Source organism: Schistocerca piceifrons, chromosome 7 (assembly GCF_021461385.2).
Source record: "Schistocerca piceifrons isolate TAMUIC-IGC-003096 chromosome 7, iqSchPice1.1, whole genome shotgun sequence".
NCBI lineage: Eukaryota > Metazoa > Arthropoda > Insecta > Orthoptera > Acrididae > Schistocerca > Schistocerca piceifrons.
Window position 1 is genome coordinate 424,097,475 of NC_060144.1, and position 18,614 is coordinate 424,116,088.

An 18,614-nucleotide genomic window follows, 5' to 3' on the forward strand; every position below is an offset into this window, starting at 1 on the left:
AGGAATACTATCGCTCTAATAAGCCAAAAGAAATGTATTTATTGTGTAGTAAGCATCTAATAAGGAGGACTGTAAGGTTACACCAGACGTTGTAGATATTGACAAAATACTCGTACACCAAAAGATAGAAATACAACACACAGCACCTCAAGCGTCAGAATATCACCATAATCAAAGAAATAAATTAAACAGATTGATAAACTGTTGACCGAGTGACACGTAAAGGGAAAGAGTGAGAGGTAGATAGATAGAGAGAGAGAGAGAGAGAGAGAGAGAGAGAGAGAGAGAGAGAGAGAGAGTGGGAGAGAGAGAGAGGGGGACAGGAAGAGGGAGAAAGAGAGAGAGAATTAAATCGATGAATAGACATACGGCTAACGAGAGAGAGGGTGACAGCCGAGAGGGTTTATCAGATGAAAACCGATAGTGTGACGAAATACAGAGAAAGTGACGATTACTAGGGGACCACACCGACTCGCCATCACCGATTTAGTCCAGATGTATAGCACACTCAAAGCCTGACATGAAATGAAAGTGGCGTAACAGGGAGCTCCTGATGCTCAAGTGTTACGGAAAGATATCATCTTCGGAGCGAGTCAGCAGAGGCATGAGCCTTTTATATTGACATACTTTCCAAGTAGCAGATGGCGAAGCGGGAAGAGTGCAGAACGGTAATATGGGAGTTGTGGGATCGAGGTCCTATGCAGAAACTGCTTTTATTTAGTATGAATGCATGGTTTCGCGGCGATATGAATTAATAAAATCTTCTCGGGCTTCCAGCCGCGTCACGTGGTTAAAATTCTTTTATTTTCAATTTTTATTTACTTACAGCACAAATAAACTGAAAGAATGCCCACTATATTGCATTTATTAAAATTTTATTGAAAGACTATAAAAAGATAAAACAAAGAAAAATTTGGTATTGCAAATAAATTTCCAGAAAAGTGTTGTGTTGCGTAAACGAAAAGGTCGCATGTAAAATTAGAGATTTGTTTTATTTTACAGTTAATGATTTCCAGTTGCTGTGTCATCTCGTCATTTTCTCGTCATCTTGCACGAGTTACAATCTCCACGTTTTTAAAATTAGACGGTCGTATTAAAGTATAAAAAACAGAATATGGTTTCGATTCATAAAAGGTGGTTTGTCATCGCACGGCTCGGCAATAAACGACACGTAAAGCATCATTTCGCCATATATTGGCGAGTATATCTGGTGATGTATCATGTAATGATGCAGTCTGATGTTAGTTTCTTTTCCCTCTCGACGATATAAGACAACTTTTGAACCTTTTCTATCAAATGCCTTCCTGACGATAAAAACAGACAATGTAGGACTATATTTTCTGCTAAGAGCTGCTCATAATGAAAATGAAATACCAAGTCCTGTAGGCTTTAATTACAAGCTCTTCTTGTAAAATTATGTTAAGAATCCTCATGGATGCTTTCTCGGAAATTTATTTATAATCTCACATTTTCCTTTGCCTTCCTTTCCCTTCCTTTTATGAAAATACCAATCAATTCAATGTATTCCCGGAGAAGATTGGAATTGTAATAGGAATTAGTAAGAGTAAAGTCTAACTGAGTTCTGAAATATATATCAGACAAAAATCGCTGTTGAAGAATCACAAGAGGAGGAGGTGTATTTGGAAAATACCGGGAGATGTGGAAAGATTTCAGTTAGATTACGTCATGGTCGGACAGAATTTCCGAAATCAGATAATGGATTGTAGGGCATACCCACCATCAGACTTCAGGAAGAATATGATAATTCCAATCCCAAAGAAGGCAGGTGTTGACAGATGTGAATATTACCGAACTATCAGTTTAATAAGTCACAGCTGCAAAATACTACTGCGAATTCTTTACAGACGAATATAAAAACTGGTAGAAGCCGACCTCGGGGAAGATCAGTTTGGATTCCGTAGAAATGGAACACGTGAGGCAATACTGACCCTATGACTTATCTTAGAAAATAGATTAAGGAAAGGCATACTCACATTTCTAGCATTTGTAGACTTAGAGAAAGCTTTTGACAATGTTGAATGGAATATTCTCTCTCAGATTCTTAAGGTGGCAGGGGTAAAATACAGGGAGCGAAAGGCTATTTACAATTTGTACAGAAACCAGATGGCACTTATAAGAGTCGAGGGGCAGGAAAGGGAAGCAGTGGTTGGGAACGGATTGAGATAGGATTGTAGCCTCTCCCCGATCTTATTCAATCTGTATATTGAGCAAGCAGTAGAGGAAGCAAAAGAAAAATTCAAAGTAGGTAATAAAATCCATGGAGAAGAAATAAAAACTTAGAGATTCGCCGATGATATTGTAATTCTGTCAGAAACAGCAAAGGACTTGGAAGAGCAGTTGAACGGAATGGACAGAGTCTTGAAAGGAGGGTATAAGATGAACATCAACAAAAGATAAACGAGGATTATGGAATGTAGTCGAATAAAGTCGGGTGATGCTGAGGGAATTAAATTAGGAAATGAGGCACTTAAAGAAGTAAAGGGTTTTACCTGTTTGTGGAGCAAAATAATTGATCATGGTCGAAGTAGAGAGGATATAAAATGTAGACTGGCAATGGCAAGGAAAGCTTTTCTGAAGAAAAGAAATTTGTTAACATCGAGTATAGATTTAAGTATCCGGAAGTCGTTTCTGAATGTATTTGTATGGAGTGTAGCCATGTATGGAAGTGAAACATGGATGATAAATAGTTTGGACAAGAAGAGAATAGAAGCTTTCGAAATTTGGTGCTACAGAAGAATGCTGAAGATTAGATGAGTAGATCACATAACTAATCAGGAGGTATTCAATAGGATTGGGGAGAAGAGAAGTTTGTGGCACAACTTGACTAGAAGAAGGGATCGGTTGGTAGGACATGTTCTGAAGCATCAAGGGATCACCAGTTTAGTATTGGAGGGCAGCGAGGAGCGTAAAAATTGTAGAGGGAGAGAAAGAGTACACTAAGCAGATTCAGAAGGATGTAGGTTGCAGTAGGTACTGGGAGATGAAGAAGCTTGCTCAGGATAGAGTACCATGGAGAGCTGCATCAAACCAGTCTCAGGACTGAAGACCACAATAACAACAACAGCAACAACCCAGTACCGGATACAGACACACTTCACAATTTAGTGATTATGGACAGTACGCTAATGTTTAAGAGGTTCGTCAGGAAGGATTAAGGCTCAAAGACGTGGGATACGGATATGCTAAGAAATGTAGGCATACGCTGGAAGTTCTTTGGGGTAATATATACTGCGACAATGAATAGCCAAGATCGAAGCGGAACGGACATTTCTAGAAAGAGCAATCAAAGAAGTTGGAACGAAATACTTAGGTACAGTCGGCAAGTGTGACCGAACGGTTCTAGGTGCTACAGTCTGGAACCGCGTGACCACTAAGGTCGCAGGTTCGAATCCTGCCTCGGGCATGGATGTGTGTGATGTCCTTAGGTTACTTAGGTTTAAGTAGTTCTACGTTCTAGGGGACTGAATACCTCAGAAGTTAAGTCCCATACTGCTCAGAGCCATTTGAACGATTTTAACTTTCGTACAAGGAAGGTAACTGCAAAAAACAGTTCAAGTAATTTCAGAAATACAGAAAGACAAGTCACCTAAGAATAATGTAATGGGAAGCCCAGGGTAGCCAAGGCAAAATGGATGCATGAAATTAAAAGGAATGGCTGTAATATTTAGAGCGCAATCGGCATTCCACAGTTAAATGTGGAAGAGAATGCGGTATGCGGAAAGAGTACATTGAAGAAGTTTTATTTGATGACGAAGTAGAGGAAGAAACAGGGATCGATAAGAAAAAAAAATATGGGAGCCACTAGTAGAATCAGAATTTGAAAACACTTTGGAAGACTTCAGATCAAATAAAGCGGAAGCGATCGCTAACATTTGATCGGAATTTCATAAATCATCTATTGAAGTGGCATAAAAAAGGCTAATAACGTTGTTGGGTGTGTAGAATGCACACTGGACTCGTATTCGGGAGGACGACGGTTCAATTCCGTCTCCGGCCATCCTGATTTAGGTTTTCCGTGATTTCCCTAAATCGTTTCAGGCAAACGCCGGGATGGTTTCTTTGAAAGGGCACGGTCGATTTCCTTCCCACTCCTTCCCTAACCCGAGCTTGCGCTCCGTCTCTAATGACCTCGTTGTCGACGGGACGTTAAACACTAACCACCACCACCACCACCCAACACTGCATGAGCCTACAACTACAGGAATTATATCAGAATCAGCTTAACAGCTTACGCATCCAAGTTGCTGGCGAGAATAGTACACAGAAGAATAGACAAGGAAATTGAGAATTTGTTAGATGCTTGGCTTTAAGAGAGGTGAAGCCACCAGAGAGGCAGTTCTGACGTTGCGGTTGATAATAGAAGCAAAACTAAAGACAAATAAGACACGTTCATGGGATTTATCGACCAGGAAAAAGCGTTCGACAATGTGGAATGGTGAAAGATATTCGAAATTATGAGAAAAATGGGGCAAACTGTAGGGAAAGACGGGTAATATGCAATATGTACAAGAAACAAGTGAAAAAAAGACTAGAATACTAAAAACATAGTGCTCAGATTAAAAAGGGTGAAGGTAGTGATATAGACTCTCGCCCCTATTGCTGAACCTATACACCGAAGAAGCAATGATGGAGATAAAAGCTCAAGGGTGCGAGTAAAATTCATCGTGAAAGGCTATCAATAATACGATTCGCTGATGACTTACTCTCCTCAGTGAAAGTTAAGAATAAATGCAAGATCTGCTGAATGGAATGAACAGTTTAATGGATACAGAATGTGGATTGAGAGCAAATCGAGGAAGAGGAAAGATTAGATTAGATTAGTACTTGTTTCATAGATCATGAATAGGACATTTCGTAATGATGTGGAACGTGTCAAGTTAATAAAATGTTTCTATACAACATATTACATTACAGAAAATATTACATGACACTTAATATTTAAATTTTTTTTGTGAAGGTTGAGAAAATTACCCACTTACTATATCCAAAAATTCATCTAGAAATGTAGTAATGAGAAATAGCAGAAAGGAGAATACCAAGAAACTTATCATCAGAATTTGTGATGGAAAAGGTATTCTGCTACCTGGGCAGCAAAACAGCCTCTGACGGATGGATGGTTCAAATGGCTCTGAGCACTATGGGACTCAACTGCTGTGGTCATAAGTCCCCTAGAACTTAGAACTACTTAAACCTAACTAACCTAAGGACATCACACACATCCATGCCCGAGGCAGGATTCGAACCTGCGACCTTAGCGGTCGTGCGGTTCCAGACTGAAGCGCCTTTAACCGCGCGGCCACTCCGGCCGGCTCTGACGGATGGAGCAAGGAGTACATAGAAAGGAGATTAGGACTGGCAAAAAGGCGTTCCTGACTAATAGAAGTCTACGAGTATCAAATATAGGCCATAATTTGAGGATGAAATATTTGAGATATAGATTTGGGTACACAGACGTTATGTTAGTGAAAAATGGATTGTGGGATGACCGAAACAGAAAACAATCGAAGCATTTGAGATGGGTAGCTACAGAAGAAAGATGAAAATGGGTGGACTGACAATGTAAAGAACCAGGAAGGAGATTCTCCGCCGAATCGGAGCACATACGGAAACAAACTGACACGAACAAGGGACTGGATGACAGGTTAGAGAATAACTTACATGGTACAAGTTGGAGCTGTTGACGATAAGTACCGTAGAGGAAGACAGGTTTGGGATACATTCAGGAAGTAATTGAGAGCGTATGTTGCAAGTGCTATTCTGAGATGAAAAGGGTGGCACAGGAGAGGAATTCGTTGCGTGCCGCATCAAACCATCCAGCAGACTGATGATTCAGAAAAAAAGGAACGTAAAAACTAAAAAATAAAAATGCTCTTGCAAAATGACTTGACTACAGAAGCCTCAGATTATCGTTCTTCCCTCTTTCCGCTGCGCCAACAGCTTCCTGGAGATTGTGCTAACGTAAGTGGCTTACGTCTCATCCAACCAGCGACGAAAATGCTTTTCCTTTTTAAAATGCTTGGGGATCTGGAGGACCCGCTTAGGTCACTTTCGTTTCTGGCCAAGCTTTGCATACACCATAAATTTGGAAGAAATCGTTAGTGACGAGTAGACGTTGTTCCCTTATTGGCAGAAAGAAATCGTACAGTTACGAACCAAATGAAGTTTAAGTAATGTGCTTGTCTCGGAATACTGCCCTACTTCTCGCGTGCTTTGAACTATTTTACTTTTGTATTTCAAAATTGACGTTAAGCACAATGTATTTTTCTTAGTTACTCATTATAGGATGAATTTGGAAGACTTACCAGTGGATAAACAAGTGTACTCGTCAGTCTGATTTATGTAAAAATGTACTAGAAATTCTGATGCGTCACCTGCATGTATATGACTACTACGCAGTTCATACTTCTGTGTCCCGGGCAGAGACTTTATCGATCCACCTTCAGAGTATTTCACTACCATTCTTACGAATAACACTTGGGTAAAACGTACATTTAAATTTTTACGTGCCAGCTTTCATCTCTCTTACTTTATTACTGCGTTCGTTTCTTGCCATGATTTCCGCATACGATGGACAAAGTCGGAAATGTAATGAAAATATCTCGCCTCAACAATAAACGAATTTGTTTTAACGTCTGCCATACCATGTCGCATATCATACCCGTGATACTAACTTCTCTTTTTCGATAATGTACAAAACGAGGTGCCCTTCTTTGAGGATTTTTCTGTATCATCCATCATCATTTCTCACCAAAACGTTTCCCAAAAGTTTATTATAGCATAAATGTTATAGTTCAGTTGTTGTGTACGTAAAACTAAAAAGGTATTTCAATTTTATCATGTGACAGGAACGTTATACACTATCGTATTAGTTACTCAGTTGCTAATTATCTAGCAGTGTCTATTATTTATTGTAAACATCAGCACTTTTTACTGTACAGCCTTGAAGGAGTTCTGGATTTCTCTTAGAATGATGATGAGAAAGACCGCATTAGTTTCACGCTAAATATTTATTTATGATTCAACTGATTATTAGCTTTAGAGCCACGACTTCAGAATGATCCGTAAATAAGCAAGAGAAAAACGTATGAATTCCTGATTCTGTTGAAATGTAGTTGAAGTGTAATTTGTACGATATAGGAAAACTATGTACTCACATTTATTTCAGAACTTAGATCAAGGATAACCACTCGATGACTCAAGATTCTCTTTCAATTGTGTAAGTAGGCTGTTTAGGTTTTCTTATTGGTAATGCCACGTAGCGCTCTGTATGAAAATCACTGGCTGTGCTGTGTGCAGTCTGTGGCTAGTTTGCATTGTTGTCTGCCATTGTAGTGTTGGGCAGCTGGATGTGAACAGCACGTATCGTTGCGCAGTTGGAGGTGAGCCGCCAACAGTGGTGGATGTGGGTAGAGAAATGGCGGAGTTTTGAAATTTGTAAGAGTGGATGTCATGAACTGCTATGTATATTATGAATTTTCAACACTATTAAGGTAAATACATTGTTTGTTCTTCACTAAAATCTTTCATTTGCTAACTATGCCTATCAGTAGTTAGTGCCTTCCGTAGTTTGAATCATTTATTTAGATGGCAGTAGTGGCGCTTGCTGTATTGCAGTAGTTCGAGTAACGAAGATTTTTGTGAGGTAAGTGATTTGTGAAAGGTATAGGTTAATGTTAGTCAGGGCCATTCATTTGTAGGGATTTTTGAAAGTCTGATTGCGTTGCGCTAAAAATATTGTGTGTCAGTTTAAGCACAGTCATGAATAAGTGTTCAAAGGGGACGTTTCATATGTGAATTTGTGTTTTTCCTGTCTTAATGTGTTTAGCTAATAAGAGTTATGTTCTAGAATTGTTCTGATTGTATGTTATTTTCTTTGTAAAGATGTTTAGACATTATGTATTCCGTTCTGTTTTAATGCTCATGTGTGAAGTTGATGTTTCGAAAGTTATTCTGATCTTTTATGTATGTACTCTTGTGATAATTCCTGTAACACTGATGTATATGTTATTTCGATTCTTTTGTAATGCCTGTACTACAAATGTTATCTGTATTGTTATGTTCTTTAATGATGTATTTTGTACCTTTGTAATTGTATTCTTATGTTATAAAATTGTAATTGACACCAGTTCATCATATTATTAACTTGTAAGTTCCATTTCACTGCACACATTTCTGTTGGTCATAGTATATGGACATTATGTGAGAAGCAGGGACTGTTAGTGTTTGCACGTGTGTTAATAATTCAGCAAGGGACTGGATAACAGCATTGCTGGTTCTAAGGACAATTCCAAAAACTTTGTGAGTGCACAAGTGGTGGTTATAGACTAGCTATATTGTCCGCAAGACTCTTCGATGGTGTTTGGGCACCTCCACAGTCGCAGCAGATGGCTGCTGGCCAACTCTACTGGGACTACAGTGGGTCTACACCTTTGATGATTCATCATTACCATTATTTCTACAAGGACTACAGTGGGTCTGCACCTCTGGTGGCCCACCAATACCACAATCTCTACCAGGACTACAGTGGGTCTGCTCTGTGATGACCTACCTACCAATATTCTTCAAAACTTCGATTGACTCTGCTGTGGGTTTGCTCAGTTGTGGCCCATTACCTGTCTGCATGTCAAGAGTCAGCACTGTCTTTCAGTTGGAAGGACAACACTACTTCTTCAAGTCTGCATGGAAATCCACTACGTCCGTGTGCATTTTCTTTTATTGCTCAGACTTTGAGAAAAACACTGCAATTTTACTGTGATGAATGATCAGGACTGTCTTTATGGACTGTGACAAAATTTTAGCTTTTGACCAGCATTGTATCAATAAGTGTGTGCTTTTGTTATCTTTGTTATTGTAATTATGAAAAATTTTATCAAATCATTATTGGCCACTGCCCAAAACAAATTGTAAAATTATTTGTGGGGAGCATGGGGGCTATGTAATTAGGCTGTTTAGGTTATCTTATTGGTAACGCCACGTAGCGCTCTGTATGAAAATCACTGGCTGTGCTGTGTGCAGTCTGTGGCTAGTTTGCATTGTCGTCTGCCATTGTAGTGTTGGGCAGCTGGATGTGAACAGCACGTATCGTTGCGCAGTTGGAGGTGTGCCGCCAGCAGTGGTGGATGTGGGGAGAGAAATGGTGGAGTTTTGAAATTTGTAAAACTGGATGTCATGAGCTGCTACGTATATTATGATTTTTCGACACTATTAAGGTAAATACATTGTTTGTTCTCTATTAAAATCTTTCATTTGCTAACTATGCCTATCAGTAGTTAGTGCCATCCGTACTTTGAATCTTTTATTTAGCTGGCAGTAGTGGCGCTCGCTGTATTGCCGTAGTTCGAGTAACGAAGATTTTTGTGAGGTAAGTGGTTTCTGAAAGGTATAGGTTAATGTTAGTCAGGGCCATTCATTTGTAGGGATTTTTGGAAGTCAGATTGCGTTGCGCTAAAAATATTGTGTGTCAGTTTAAGCAAAGGCATGTATAATTGTTCAACGGGGACGTTTCAATTGCAATAAAATTGTTCAACGGTCAAGAGGTCGGTGATCAAATTAAGATATCACAATCTAATAAAGGACATTATGCTAATAAAGGAAGCCTAGAATAAGTAAACAAGATGGATGGAAAAGTTTAAAACAAATTACATGTGTAATTGATGAAAACCTACGTTAACCTGGTAAGGTAAAATAAATCACAAAAACAGAAACTGTATAACTGTACGATAGGTAACGATGGTCAAGTATAGACAAAATACTTCACGCAGAGTAGATGATCATGGAGATAAAAGAAGGTTTGGGGAGAGGGGAAATTAAAATTATTATATAAACATACCAGTAGCGTTAACGTCTGCTGACGACATGAGGTAAGCAGCCAACGCCAAGACTGGAACTGAGATGAACCAGTGCCGGTGCTGTTGAGTAAAACGGGCGCATGCGGGAGAAACCGTGTACAACAGTAGGCGACAAAGGAACAAAATTATGAAATGTGGCACAAAAAGTTGGCTAGCCCCTTTACAAGCAATTTTACCAATGGAAGCTTGAAGAACCTAAGGTACAACAGTTACTTAATTACTTAAACAAGGGAAGGAGGAGAGTGAGAGGCTATCATGTCTAGTACAATGCAGTTGTAAAATGAAACAAATTATACAGAAAATTATTGAAAAATCTTCAGAAATAACGAGAACATAAATGGTTATGTATGAATCTCTTAATATTTAACAATTGTAGAGGTCATGCATGAATGTAACTGAGTTGAATGCCAGTTAACACTGTGTAAAAATTATTTAAAATAGGGAATATCATATATGTACTGGGTTATTCTACAATGTGTTCATAGTCTGATAACCACACGTACGGCACAGTGGACGGTGGCTGCGATTGCTCCGTTGCCCGGCGAATCAGATGCCGTGTCGCCCGTCTACTGCCGTAGAACTATATTTAAAATATACTCACTCGGGTCACGCAGTGATGTACTGGAGGTCCCTGCCATTGTTTTCCACGCATTTAAAGAAATTATTCATCACAAGATATAATTCTCTTTGAGAAATTGATCCAATTGCCTCGCAAATATTGTCCTCAAGTTCATGTGAAATGTGCGGTTTTGTTGTGTATCCTTTATTCTCTATTGCTCGCCACAAATAGAAATCGCACTGAATTAAATCGGGTCACCGAGCAGGCTGCCATAGAACACACTGTGAATTGCTTACAAAGAAACATTGGCCGTATAAGCCCTTGCGAAACCCCATTTGGAAAAACGGGAAGCTCTGTTCTCTTCCACTTCACTCATTAAAAAACAGCTGAAAATGTTTTGCACATATCTTTCACTGTTACATGTGTCATTAAAAAACTTTCTCATCACATTCATACTATCTGACTTCGAAGAGATTCCTTATGTAGCACAATAGATCTATCGGCGCACCAATGTGGACGGTTTGCGATTAACATACCGGTGTCACCATCACGGAATTGTTACAAAACCCATTCGCAAAACCTTACCTTGTGTATTGCATCACCAAATTTACATTCTTGCACTACTGTTCCTTTATAGGGCCGTAGCCCAAGTAACTTAGCAGCTCTTTGTAAATAGGTACAAGAGATTTGTGTTTGCTGTGAAAGACGTCTAAGAAACTTCTTAAGGTAGTTTTCCAGACGGTATGTCGTGTCATCGAGATGAACTTCTCTGAGACCTGTACGTCGTCGTTTACCCTGCTTCTCATGAACACTTTCCGAAAATTCACTAATTTGTGAATTGGATGACGAATCGGAATTCAAACACCTGGAGACTTCTGTTCAAATTATCTCTGGACAGAAGGAGCGGACGCTGCACACACACACACACACACACACACACACACACACACACACACATACACACACACATTAATAGTAAATAAACACTCGCTGTGGCGTGGAATAATTCGTTCTTGCCATTGTTTTCACAGACGCACCGATGCATCCGCGATGTTTGCTCTACTGTTTGAATAACGTACCCTGTAGTTAAGCAGCCGAAGTTTCCTGAAACCTTGCCGGGGCGCAACTCTAGCTGCACGTTTTGCGTGTGCATTGGGAGATTATTTTTGCATCTTAATATTTCGATCTCTTTGAGAACGTTCTATTTATGTCCCTTTCTTCGCCGATGAAGAATTTGTAATTTATATTGCAGATTTATAATGGAGTGTCCTTCTCACGCAGATGGTTACTTACGGCTGACTTGGAGTTAGAAAAATTAAGATGTTCTTTAAATGTAGTAGAAAGCTTCTGCCTGTTTGTCCAATTTATTTCACAGGCAGTTGCCGTACGTAACGCAGTAGTAATGTATTTTCTTTCTGAACTGCGTTCTTGGTGCCCATACGCTCAGACGAGGAGAGCCATGGGATACCTCCCAATATCGTGTCGGACCTTCTTTTGCCCGGTATGGACTGAACTTGTCGCTGGAAGTGTCTTGCAGAAATGCTGAGTCACATCGCTCTCTATAGCAGTCCATAACTGCGAAAGGGTTACCGGTGCAGGATTCTGTGCACAAACTGAACTATCGGCTGTGTTCCATTAATGTTAGATGGTATTCATGTCGAGTGATCTGGGTGGTCAAATCATTCGCTAGAATTACCCAGAATGTTCTTCAAACCAATCGCGAGGAAATTTCGCCTGATTCGCATGCAACCCACATAACGCAGCTGTCTAGCAGGTCCTCTAATCGCTCCTTCGTAGAGTCGTTTGACTATTGAAAACGGTTCCAGCAAGGCACCACTAGAAAACACTGCTCTGTATCGCAATAACTCATGATATAAAGTAATACCACGATACTACAAGTATCAGGGAACACCTTATCATAGATAAGACTGTCCTTAAGGCTTGTAAGCTCACATTTATTACAGTAAATGACATACCTTAAATGTTAAAGCTCTTATTATTACGTCAGATAGGTATTGCACGTAGTAAATTCATCGTATTCGTGATTTTCTCTTCAAAGTAACATACCGTACTTATTATTTAACACAAAATGACATTAAAAATTTAAGTTATTCATGAGCAGCTAGTTGAGAATATGTATGAACTTCAAGTGACACGACGAACCGTCTCGTTCTGCATATGGATTCAAACCCGGGTCATGTAGACTAAGGAAAGATTTCGTAACTGATGGAAACTAACAGTCATTCCTGATTAGGCATGCAGAGTGTGATATACCTCGACTTTAGACAGTATAAGTTAGCCAATATAAACTATAAATCACATAACGCAAACATTTTTAACGGACGCGAATTCCTACCCAGCATCTATTATCCATGTTGACGAACTACGAGAGGTCTTAAATATTGCTTCTTCACAGGTAACTTACTTGAATTGCTGTGAGGTAAAGCTTTGTATTGGACAGGGATTCGAACCCAGAACCTAATCGGATAGATATCGACGCACAATCAACTGTGACATATAGGATTTTCTCGGCAGTATCTAGATGTTTTAACTGAAATGATGAGACGAAGCGTTAACTTTTTTCCTTGCCAGGATTCCAACCCGGCACCTATCGCTGTTATATTCTAGAGAAAATAAACGTTAAATATGGGTTTGATGCACCAGCAGCGACATGTGAGCGTGTTTGAACTAGAAATAATATGACGATGAGTTCAGTGGTTACTGGGAATAGAGCTCCACACATATCGTTGTTGACTACACACAAAGAAACGTCAGCTACCGAATTTTTCTCCAGCTCGGAATAACATCTTGAACTTACAGTGATCTCGCAAATAGTTCTGTGTCTCACTGGGAGTCAAAAAGGTCACATATCGTTAGTGTTGACAACGAATGAAAATACATCAAAAATCAAAATTATTATCCACCAGCAGACCTTGATAATACGTAACGAAATCTTTAGCGACGGGCCAGGATTCAAACCCATTCACGCGCAATATGTGGAGATGTCGAGGAATCTGCAGTTTTGAACAAACAACAAATTGTAGCCGAGAGGTATTGTCACGAAGGGATCAAATTGAGCGTTAAGCATGGTCTGAGTTGCATTCCCAGTTCAAAACCAATTTTATCGACATACAGAAGCTCAGATAAAAGCTGGAATAAGTGTCCTGTGAGCCTGCATAGCGTTTGTTTCGACACTATAAATAAATAACTAGTATAAGAAAGGTTACTGGTGATAGAGTTTCTATATGTCGCCACTCCAGACTTTATTGTGCTTCAACCTAACGTCTACTTGGTAGAGAAGTAATGTCATTTTGAATGTTAATTTCAGACCACAATGCCATTATATCTTCTTCACTTGGTGTAGCCAGAAGAGAATGGAATCTGTCTCTCCCTATCTAAAAATCGTTGGCAGAAGTTGGAATCGAACCCAGACCATAGATATACAAACATATCATCAGTCCAACAGACCACCAAACCCTCTTCTCTGTGGCTCATTTATCTATCATAACGCTGTTGCGCCACACTGGTTGAGAATTCTGACACACAGGCTCCCTGTAGTAATTTGCAGCATGTTCAGTAGATTCTTTTACTTGGTTGACCGAATCACCATGAACTAGCTGCCTCGGCTACCCAGTGCATACATTCGACTTTATTTTGTAATGACCGAAATAAAATCACACAACTGCCACCTACATAGAACTGCTAACAGTGTAGGATGCAGAAATTTTAATAGGAACTGTTTCATTCCACTTCAGCTACTCAGTTGCCCTATCTCGTTGTTGAAAACGTCGTGCAGTGCAAATGTGGCATTTCATAAATAAAGTTTTGTATTCCTAGAAACCCAAAATTTGCTTGAAGTGGCGGGAAGAGGAGTTACCTGTTGTGCAGCGTTGTAAGTTTTTCACCATTGCACTATGAGCAGAAAGTATTTTCTTGCGATTTCCTTATCGATGTTTGATCTGACTGCTTGTAGCTGTTTCACAGAGGGTATAAAAACGGTGCAGTCACTGAGACTGGAACTGCGAACCGTAACAGACGCTTTTTCACAGGTCAGCACAGTAAACAGAGCTGGCGAAGAAGAACGCGTCTTAGCTTCCTCTTACGAGATAAGTAATGGCTATAACTCGGAAACCGCTGTTTAAATGACGAGATTAGTTGCGATTTCCACGTGCCACGACTTTCCTGGGCTGAAAACCGTAAATTTACAATCTTTTGTTACACCTCAAGCGACAATAACTCAGATTATTCAATGGAAATGACAGGTAAAATCAAGTGAACTTTGAGGCTTAATTCCGTGCACACCAGGAAGTAACTCGTCGATCACAGAGTTGCCAAACATACATTACCTTGTTGTCATATCTCATTCGCAGTACCAGCAGGAAGAAGACAAACCGATGTGATCCTACAGCAGGCTGGGAAGTGACCATAGCTGGTGTCTCCAAGTCGCGGCTGTCACGGCCTGAAGTACGTAATGCGTCTGATTCGCATTTCTGTAACAAGGTTTAGGGACTGCAGCGTAGTTACTAATAATACTCAGAACTGACTGCAAACTAAGCATCATAAATCAGTAACTCTCATAGTTGTTTTTATATTTGTTTCGCAAGTGAACTCAAAACTAAGAAACTCATCCACAGACGTTTTCGTGCCTCGCCGATAGTCGAGCACAACAAACAAATAAAAATTAAAAAAAGAATGTGTGTGTGTGTGTGTGTGTGTGTGTGTGTGTGATAGAGAGAGAGAGAGAGAGAGAGAGAGAGAGAGAGAGAAAAATCAAAGAGAATGAGAGAGAGAGTAAAAAATTGTTCTAAAGAAATTTAATCATGTTGTGAAAGAAATCTTTCATTAAACTGACACGTTCCACATCATTACGAAATATCGTATTCATGATCTATGAAACAAGAATTGACCTAATGTAATCTAATCTAATCTGATCATATCATATTGATGACTAGCCATGAAGAGTCATGAATTACCGAAATTTTTGCCAATACCAATAATCAAATCTAGACTTGAAAAGAAAATACGGCAATTTTTGTAATAAACCGGGACTTCCATCAAGACCCTTTCGTCCAATGTGAACTAACCACGAAAATATTCTGATATACCTCCATTCCGTACTCCACCGCATTTCTCTGCTTGGGAGGCAAATGGCTTACTGACAAATTTCATAGTAGGAAAAGGGGGACGAAATGTCTCCCACTGGAAGTTCATGTTTTATTTAAATGATTACAAAATCAGTTAAAACGAACAGTCAGGTTGTCAGTAGAAGCGCATTACTGTTGTCAGTATGATGTTGCACTGCCCAGGGCCTGTAACGATAAAGGGCCCGTTTAGGTCAGTCGTATTATATACAGAAGTGGAAGAGAGAGCACCACTAAATTCTACAATCCGTATGCACTGCTTACACACAGAAATTACTGTTACAGTGTACTTATGGAGCCAAATGAGTTAACTGCGTATTTTCCGGTGAGAAAGGGCACTGGCAAATAGTCTTCGCTACATTAGGTTACTTAATCTGGTGTCACTCTGAGCTTAAAAGCCTTAAGGACAGTCTTATCTAAGATAAGGTGTTCCCTGATACTTGTAGTATCGTGGTATTACTTTACATCTTGAGTTATTGCGATACAGAGCAGTGTTTTCTAGTGGTGACTTGCTGGAACCATTTTCAATAGTCAAACGACTGTACCAAGGAGCGATTAGAGGACCTGCTAGACAGCTGCGTTATGTGGGTTGCATGAGAATCAGGCGAAATGCAATTCAGGTCGTTCGGATACTTTTGAGCATGACTGTACATGTAGATCAGTTCCCTTGACTTAGAGCTACTTAAACCTAACTAACCTAAGGACATCATTTCGAACTGAATAGCCTAGAACCGCTCGGCCACAGCAGCACGCTCAAACGCCGCTGCTTTCGGCCGTTAAGTGAAGGCCGTCGGCGACCGTGTTGTCCATGGTGAGAGGTTATGCTTGGAATTTTGTATTCTCGGCACACTCTTGACATTGGATCTCGGTGTACTGAATTCCCTAACGATTTCTGAAATGGAATGTCCGATGCGTCTAACCCCAACTACCATTTCACAATCAAAGTCTATCACTTCCCATCGCGCGGCCATGATCACGTCGGAAGCCTTTCCACATGAATCACCTGAGTGCAAGTGACAGCTCCGACAGTGCACTGTCCTTTTACACCTTGTGTACGGGATTCTACCGCCATCTGCACGCCTGCACATCGCTATCCTCGACACCTGTCACCTCACTGTACTTGTCTTAAGCGCTTTCCCTGAAAGTAGTGTTAACGGCAGCCAGTGACAGCCGCACGCCGGCGCTCTCTGTTTCCAGTGGACACCGTCAACGGGGACGAGCTGCGGCTGTCGAGACTCGACCGCCGCCAGATGGCCGCCTACCTGTGCATCGCGTCCAACGACGTGCCGCCGGCGGTCAGCAAGCGCATCACGCTCAACGTCAACTGTGAGTAGGCCTACACACAGTCTGCCTAGCTACGCAGCGAATGCTTTCCACGATGCTGACTGGAATACACTCTTTGAAATTACGAAGATAGCAGGTATAGGGCGTTCAATAAGTCATGCAACACGTTCTGTATTCTGAAAGTAAGTTGGTTTTATTCTGGATGCCATTATACCGTATTAATATCCACTTTTTTATCTACAAGATTCTGTTTTACAACACAGACTCCGTCCAATGCGACGGCCTTACACCATCGTACTGGCTGCTCCAGTATGCCCGCATTGTACGACTCAACTGCTCGGAGTCGGAGCCCACGCCTTGCTGCATCAATAACCTTCCTAACATCCACGTTCTGCTTCCTGCAGAGTGTATCCTTTAGTCAGCTATGAAACCTGGTTGGCAGGTACTCAGAGAGCGTAAAGGTTACGATTGTGGATGAGGCTATAAAATGTTACTGTGAGTTGCACAATCAAACACACAACTTAATTTTTTTAAGAAGCAATTATTTACACATTGCTTTAAAAGCTCACAATTATCCAATACAGCTGAAGGCCCAGTTAAAGAAAACTTTAGATGCTTTCTGGGCTGAAGACGCAAAACCACATCAAAACTAGAATGGCTAATGGCCTGGCATAGAAATCAAAAGCGATTAAAAATAGAAGGTAAAATTAAAAAAAAACATGCAATTGAAAACAATTATCGACTGAAGACCTACCCTACATGTTTAAAGGACAACTATAATTAAAACACATTAATAAACAATTTTTCTAACCAAGAAATTTATTTTTAAACTTACAACAGAACGGCTGAAAGCCTAATTAAAAAGTATTCACTTATTGCATGGCTGAAGGCCACAAACAAATTTGAAACAACAGGTGAAGGCTTGAACAACAACTCAAATAAACAATTTAAAACAAACCGCTTCCTTCTTATAAAAATTTTTCCCTTAAAGAATACACACGACTGAAGACCTTATTAAAAGGGGTTCACTTAAATCCTCGGCTGACAGCACACATAACACATCGAACAACTAACGGGTTAGAGCCTGGATTACAAATAATTTTAGATAGAAAAATTTTAACAAAAATTTTTTAAAAATAAAATCAATGTTCAGAATTTTAATTTAACACGACTGAAGACCTTTATGTTAAATTTAAAAAGAACTGAATTATTACACAGCTGAAGGTTTCGCACAATACTTCAAACTAAACTGAAAATCGCAATCTAAAACAAACAGAACAAGTGGTGCTCAGAATTTCCCTAAGATATGGCCTGAGGCGGTAGCTCAAACGTAAGGTGAGGTGAGACAGGCAGGCAATAGTTGAAGTTAAATAATCAGATGGCAACCCCAACTTGGGATGGCTCTAGGACCTGCCAAGAATTTCACCAAATCCCTTCTGTCCGATCAACGGCACAACAATGGAAAATATCGGCTGAGGACGAGGATACGAACAGCACTACGTCTTCAGAAATTGGCGTCTAAAGACAGCCGAGGAAACAATAACCACTCTCTGTAAAATATGAAGCAAACAACTTAAAAGGCTGTCGAACTACACGCCATGACAGACAGCATCAACACGACGAGGAAAGGCACACTGCCGGAATAGCACGCTAACGACCAGGGCAGGTATTTGGGGCGTTAACGGCCTCAGGGCAGAAAATACCGCTGGTGCACTTCACTGGCAAGTAACAGTCAATTTAATAATTAATCACAATATAGGA

The 18,614-nt window shown here is 40.1% G+C and overlaps 1 protein-coding gene across 1 annotated transcript in view; it reads left to right on the top strand.

Annotated features, from left to right (window-relative positions):
* The window catches only part of LOC124805757 (lachesin-like), a 444,942-nt gene that overhangs the window by 396,888 nt on the left and 29,440 nt on the right, over nt 1-18,614 (top strand). The window contains exon 4 of the mRNA XM_047266324.1: nt 16,767-16,895. Within this exon, the coding sequence (XP_047122280.1) occupies nt 16,767-16,895 (129 nt within the window). The remainder of the gene's footprint in view (nt 1-16,766; nt 16,896-18,614) is intronic.